The 7,500-nt window shown below is 43.2% G+C and overlaps 1 protein-coding gene across 2 annotated transcripts in view; it reads left to right on the top strand.

Annotated features, from left to right (window-relative positions):
- Positions 1-7,500, top strand: part of LOC147015141 (ras GTPase-activating-like protein IQGAP1) — a 255,416-nt gene that overhangs the window by 221,644 nt on the left and 26,272 nt on the right. For both annotated transcript variants that reach the window (XM_085849637.1, XM_085849638.1), the window contains one exon: positions 2,517-2,683. In XM_085849637.1, the coding sequence (XP_085705763.1) occupies positions 2,517-2,683 (167 nt within the window). The remainder of the gene's footprint in view (positions 1-2,516; positions 2,684-7,500) is intronic.

The following is a 7,500-nucleotide window of genomic DNA, read 5'->3' on the forward strand; positions in this document are numbered from 1 at the left end:
AGAACAGTAGAAAGAGAGGAGGCGGGCGAGGGGGTTGAGGGACTCAACAAAAGCAGGATTGAGGGACTAACATGACAGCAAGGGATGAACAAGATGGATACAGCCACAACCTCTCAATCACAGAAGTGGAAGGAAAAACTGGAAAGCTGCAAAGAGGTGGCTTGGGGGAGTTAATGGAGGGGAGAAAAGATTATGGCTGTGGATAAGGGATGACCCACAATGGTGGTAACAGCTATCTTGAAGCCATGGAGGGGAGAATGACATTGACCTGACTGAGGAAGTTGGTTCCACAGGTGTGAAAGAAGAGGAATGAATGAGTGGAGGTGAACAGTGAGTCTGGATTTTGGGAATTTCACCAGTAGCGGGTTGCTGGCAGACCGTACGTGCCCTGTAGAAATCTGAGGTGGGTGGGGAGGGGGGACCAACCATGGAAAGAGCAGAGGGTGCAGACCAGAAAGGAGGTGAAATAAGACAGAGATCACTGACCTATCTGCAATGTGAAAGTGCTAGGCCGAGAGACTCGGCTTCATCATGGAAGATTACAATAATCTTGAGGGCCTTGGTTTCCATGGTGCCAAGCTCAGTCCTGGGATGAGGCAGGGGCGCCAATCCAAAGGGGAGAGCAGCACTCCAACAAGCTGCTGATGAAAGCCTTGCAGGTGTATAGTCGTATAAGTTCAAATGTGTCAAGGAAAGACTTTGCACAATGCAGGATGCCCAAATGGCGACTGGCTTCGTAGGTTTGCGTAAGAAAGTTCATGGCTGATGGTGAGGCCCAAAAGTTTGAATTGACTGAACTTCAAGAGTATTGTTAATGAAGTAGATTTGGGTAGAGGGATGAAGGAGATGGGGGTGGGGGGGGGGAATTCCCCAGATTGTCTTTTTGACATCTCCCTCAACCCTGCTGTTAGTTGTTGTTACCTCCACCACCTAAGGTGATGGAGGTTATGTTTTCACCCGTTTCCATCTGTCTGTTTGTGTGTTTGTTTGTCTGTGTACAGGATATCTCAAAAAGTTGTTGACGGATTCGGACGAAACTTGGTGGACATGACAAGAATGAACTGATTAGATTTTGGTGACGATCCGGTTCCAGATCAGACTACTAGAATTTTTAAAGTGATTTTTCACCATTCAGAGATTGGGCCAAAAACGATAAATAGCATGAAATATCAAAAATGTATTGATTGGGCCAGATATATTCTCGTGGATCAGGCATTACAGGGCGGAGGTATGCCCTCTACCGAGTACCCTTCTCATTTTCGCTCTGTTATGTCCCGATTCGTTACTTATGTCCCGATGGTTACTGCCTGCGCGTGGGCTTTCTGCATATACATGGCAAGTTTCACGAAGATCCGATGAAAACTCTGGGTTGTGAAACAAAAAATGTCAAAAAATAGGAATGACGTCATAAAAATTGATATGACGTCATGGTGATGTATCATATGTGCGGTAATTCATCTCTGCTAATGTCATGTTCGATTCTCGCAACCAGAATTCAAAAACCTTGCCTAGTTTCGGAGATAATTTTTTTAGGCGATTTCCATTAGCGGAGCTATTTTGACGTCATAACTTTTTTTTCTAGGAGGAATTTTCAAAATCGGAGATCGTTACCGTCTGTACAGGGTATTTTTACATATATTTGCCAAGTTTCAGGAAGTTTCGATGAAAACTGTGGGCTGTAAAACAAAAAAGTCCACAAGAAGAAGATGAAGAACAACAACGTAAGGAACACTTAGAGATCCTCCACGAGGATCTAAAAAATATATACATATATATATATATATATATATATATATATATATATATATATATATATATAAATATATATACATATATATATATATATTTATATACAGTATTGCATATTAATCCTGGAAGAGGGAGTAACAATTCTGAGTCCCGTGCATGCTCTGGTCTGACTTTGCATCTCTTGTGACTACTTGTGAGGGCAGCATCATGAACAGCGCGGGAAATGCTTGATAAGTGGTTCAAGCTCTTCTATCTAGGTAGAGCATGCGGTTGTGCAGCACACCACAGAGCACTCCGATTTGTAAATGAGGCATTCCCCGATGCCACTCACGGGGTAACAACCTTTGCATTGCATCTCCAGCTGCGGAGGAGGTACTGTGGCCGTCGATGACTACGTGTTTCCCTCATTCAGCAGAGGGTTTTTGCACGAAGCTGTGACTTTTTCATGAGCACTATGGTGTGCTAGTTCCAAAGGGAGAGCGTTGTGTTGCAGAAGGCTTGAGCATTATAAACCTCCACGCAAGACCATTCTTCTCCCCCTCCCTCCCCACCAACCTTGTTTGCTTGTCCACATTCCATCCTCATCGATTTGTGTGGATTTTTAGAATTTTTATATTAAAAAATCTAGCCCTTCTGGTGCACATATAAAGCTGTACTCATCACCAGTAGCACGCACGCTACATTAAGGGAGAATTTTTTTTTAATTTTTTTATTTCTAACCATTGGAATATAAAGGCGTAGACACGTTGTTTTTTGCTTCCCAACAGGACATCCGTAACCAGAGGCGCTATCGGCAACGGAGGAAGGCTGAACTGGTTAAACTGCAGCTGACACTCCTTGCCCTCAACTCCAAGATGAAGTTTTATGAAGAGCAGTCAGATTACTATGACAAGTATATCAAAACGTGCATGGACAACCTGGCTCGCAAAGGAAAGTAAGATCCTTCATTTCAGCCCTGTCATTCCTTTACCTGTTTTCCTGTCCTTGTCAAAGTGTTTGAAACCTTCTTACATTGGATTATGATGGGAGAATCCAAGCTTGATTTGCAGCACCTTTTATCTCCTCTGCCACCCAACCTCAACACCTCTTCCTCCAATTCTACTTTTACAGATGCCCGCTCAAGAGCCTCCACATTCACCCTTACTCTAACACTGAATGGCCACATTAACATCCATTTCTTCTTCTTCCTTCTCTTTTTATTTACTCATCAATGATCACCCAGTCACCACTCTTGTTCTAGAAAGTGATCTATTTATTAACATACAAATGTGCAAGCCTGGTGTTGGCTTAAGATCTTAGGGTCTTGAGTTTGAGCCCTTGTCATCCATTGAATCAACACCAGCTAATTGGGCCACGATGTCATGCTGATTAAACATTATTACCTCTGACGCCTAAGGTGGATGGAGGTTACGTTTTCACCCCTGTTTGTCTGTCTGTTTGTCTGTGAGCAGGAAATCTCAAAACTTTTGGACGGATTCAGCCGAAACTTGGTGGCCAAGTTGGGTGTGTGACAAAGGACGAAATGATTAGATTTTGGTGAAGATCTGGATCCGGATCCAGATACTGGAATTTTTTTTTCAAGTGTTTCTTCACCATTGAGAGATAGGGCCAAAAACGATAAATAGCACGATATCTCAAAAAGTTATGCACGGAGTCGGATGAAACGTGATGGACATGTTGGGTGTGTGACGAGGACCAATTGATTCGATTTTGGTGAAGATCCACATCCAGATCTGGATATGAGATCTTTTTAATTTTTTTTAAGTGATTCTTCAGTGAGAGGTAGTGCCAAAAATGATATATAGCATGATCTTTCAAAAAATGTATTGGGCCCGATATGTTCTACTGGATCAGGCGTTGCGTGGCGGAGGGAAGCGCTCTACCGGTTGGCCCTTCCAGATGATTTGCTGTTTTCATGCGTCTGTTCAGAGAAGACTTGTACAATGTATGAAAATCGAGTATTCATATATTTTCCAACGTTTTTGTGTGTATTACATGCTGCATGTATGCTCTTCTGATTTTTAAATTCATGAACGTGGATATAGCACAGGCTTGATGGGGAAAATGGACTCTTCATGTGGCGATACGTACTGTATTTCTCACGTTGGTTGTCATTTACTTTAGCTGTTGTCAGTAAGTGTAACAGAGTCTTCCTAAGGCCCAAAGTATCCCCTCCTTTTTATTAATTAATGTTTCAAGGATGAAGTTTTGATGTTTTGATATTTTGGTGCTGGAGCTCATTCTGTTCTTATATCTTTGTTCCAAAGGCTCTTTGAAGAATTGTCACTGAACAGTTGGTTGTATTTCCTTGTGTCTTGTAGAGTGTGGACGACCTCCAATTATAGCTCCTTGTATATTATCACCATCATGAGCCTGGCATTGGCTTAACGGTTAAGGTGGTTGGCTGAAGATCTTAGGGTCTTGAGTTTGAGCCCCTGTTGTGCTGCTACCCAGGTCAAAAAACCAGTAAAGACCAGTAGCTTACTGGTCAACTGGTACCAGTTGAAAACCAGTAGCCAACTGGTACCAGTAAAGCCAGTTGGTTTCTTACTGGTTTTAATATGGAAATTGGAATAGAGTGATATATTACCAGTTGAAATACATGTATTTAATTAACTGGTATCAACTGGGACCAGTACATTGCAACTGGTATCAACTGGGAGACCAGTACATTGCAACTGGTATCAACTGGGACCAGTAAGACTTTAACTGGTACAAATATGAGCTACTGGTTTTTTTCAACTGGGAAATTGGAATTCTGACTGAATTTAACTGGTACCAGTTGAAACCAATAGAGACCAGTTAAAGACCAATTAGAACCAATAGAGACCAGTTGAAAATGTGTACTGGTTTTAACTGGTTTTTCGACCTGGGTAAATAACACCAGGTTTGTTGACTCAGCCTGTCATCCTTCCAAGGTTGACAAAATGAGTAAACAAGGGGCACTGCATCAGCAGCAGAGCCATTCTTCCAGGAATGATGCAACCAGCAGCCACAGGGTGCATCTGAAGTAATAATAATTTCTTTATATACATGCTTCGACATATTTTTGGGGTGCATCTTGGATAACTAGTACTGAGCATCTCGTTCGTACAATTTTTTTTAATGTCCCACATATGAGCTTTCAGGTTTGACAGCTTGATAACCCGATTCAAGGAATAACGATATCTGAGCTTTGCCACAGCCAGCATGAGGCCTCGCTTTGCTCGGCCATTCATGGCTTTATCTTCTCATAATGGGCAGCTCTGGAGATCCACGGTTCCCTACGTACATCTCTCCATTCTCACGCCTCTTTCTAAAGCCACTCACAAAAGCTTCACCGCTCATTGCTTGTTTACAACAAAAGTGGTCATGTTGCTGATGATTACAAAAAAACGTTACGAGTGTGCTGCTCACGGCAGATAAGATGAAGATTTACACGCGTATACCGCTTTCACTTCTTTCCCCCTTTGTTGGTACACACAGGGCTGTTTGAGGATTGAGAGTTGGTCTTATCAGTGGTATGGCAGTTTTGGAGCGGCGTTCCGATTGCGTATTCACATTTCACACGCCAAATTTGTGGCGTGCAAAAGATAATGAAATTTAAAGAAAATATGCAACATTGAGGAACCTTCCGCTCATGTTTGGAGAAAAAGTTTTTAACACTTGGACTTGGAGTTTCCATTTTATCCTCTGCGAACCTGCAGGGGTGTTAATGGGGCAATGCCCTTTTTTTTTTTCTTTCCTTTTTTTGTTACATTTCGGAGCATCCTCACCTTCGGTTCTTTTCCAAAAGAAAGCTTGTTTTTAATTCCTGCCAGGGGTGAAAATTAACATTTTTATCCACCGGCCAGCAGGGCCCGTGACTAGAAAAAGTTACCGGCCCAGCAGAATTTCTACCGGCCCGATAAAATATAGACAAAAGTCACAAATTTGATATCAAACACTTTTAATATACTCACATGAGTGAGTTTGATGAGTGAGGTTGGTTGGATGAGTGAGTTGGATGAGTGAGTTTGATGAGTGAGTTGGATGAGTGAGTTTGATGAGTGAGTTTGATGAGTGAGGTTGGTTGGATGAGTGAGTTTGATGAGTGAGGTTGGTTGGATGAGTGAGTTTGATGGATGAGTGAATTTGATGAGTGAGGTTGGTTGGATGAGTGAGTTTAATGGAGGAGGTTTGCAGAATGAGTGAGTTGGATGGATGGATGAGTGAGTTTGACGAGTGGGGGTGGGTGGAAGATGCAGGGAGGAGGAGGTTGTGGGTGATGGGGGGACCTTTTTGTGTGGGTGATGGGGGGGCAGGGAGGTTGTGAGTAGTGCAGGGGGGCATTTTGTGGGTGATGGGGTGGTTGTGGGGGTGGTTGTGGCTGATGGACGAAGGGGGGGGGAGGTTGTGGGTGTTGGACGATGGGGTGGAGGGGGGGGTTGTGGGTGATGAACAATGGTGGGGGTACTACTCGTCCACCCAACATCACAGAAAACTCACTCATCCACCTAACCTCACCCATCAAACTCACTCATTCATCTAACTCACTCATTAACCCAAAAGCCGCATCAAACTCACTCATTCACCGAACCTCACCCATGAAACTCACTCATTTAACCAACCCGGGCATGAGAAAATGTGTCCAAACCGCATCAAACCGTCAAATCTCGCGCAATCACGCATGATTTGGAACGAGATGAAAACAGACAAAATGGCCGCCGCAGAATTACCGGTGATTTCTGCGGACAAAAACAGTAGTTCTAGTTGAGAAAACTAGTAGAGAAGCTAGTACAAATTGTACAAAATAGCAGGAATCACCGGTGATTCGCCAGCCGGGCAGGTAAGGCAGTATTGTGTACCCGCCCAGCACAAAAGTTAGGCACCATTGGCGACTGGGCGGCCGTTAATTTGCACCCCTGCCTGCTTTTCTAATACATGTGATAGATCTTGTGGTGCCTTTCAGGAAGCTTTAGACCGTGCATGCCAAATGCTCGCTAAATTTCCATGAAAATGCCACTGTTGTTTTGGATTTCAGCATTGTTTGTAACTTACTGGTTGAATGAAAAAAATCTCGCTCAATGCAAACATAATAATTAAACAATTTACATAATGTGTGCACGCACACAAGCAGCTCACACACACACACACACACACACACACACACACACACACACACACACACACACACACACACACACACACACACACACACCATATCTATCGACTAAATTTGTAATACTTTTATCACAAATTCCCTAAAACATGCAAAACACTAAGATGATGCTTTCTGATTCGAGCAGTGCGTGTACGAATACCTGTGTGTGCACGTACCTGTGTTGTATTGCTGCTCCCAAGGAAATGTGTTCATCTTGGATTGAATGGGATCACTGTTTGTATGATGTTGTTGTATGGAGGATGGTGGTTTATGTATAGCCCGAAATCAAACAGTAGTTTCTTCCGGCACCATTATGGTTGGCAGACACGTTGTCTGGAGCATGTCTCTTGGGGTTGTGTTAAACTTTTGTTTTGTACAAGAGAGACGATGTAGTACCTTGACAGACTTTCAAAGTAATTCCAGCCCCCCCCCCAACATCTCCCACACCCCTCCCTCGATGCTCACACAGCTGAGCACCTTTAACCATTGGCCAATTGGGTTTATAGTGTTTGGCATCGGCCAAAGATACAGACGTGTTGTGGTGTAACGTCGATCGTGTCTGACTTTCTGACATACAATATACAGGATGTCCCTTAAATATGTACCCATTTTTATTTATTGAATACAAC

Source organism: Eptatretus burgeri, chromosome 12, assembly GCF_056783735.1.
Source record: "Eptatretus burgeri isolate ZD-2024b chromosome 12, Ebu_testis_v1, whole genome shotgun sequence".
Classification (NCBI taxonomy): Eukaryota; Metazoa; Chordata; class Myxini; order Myxiniformes; family Myxinidae; genus Eptatretus; species Eptatretus burgeri.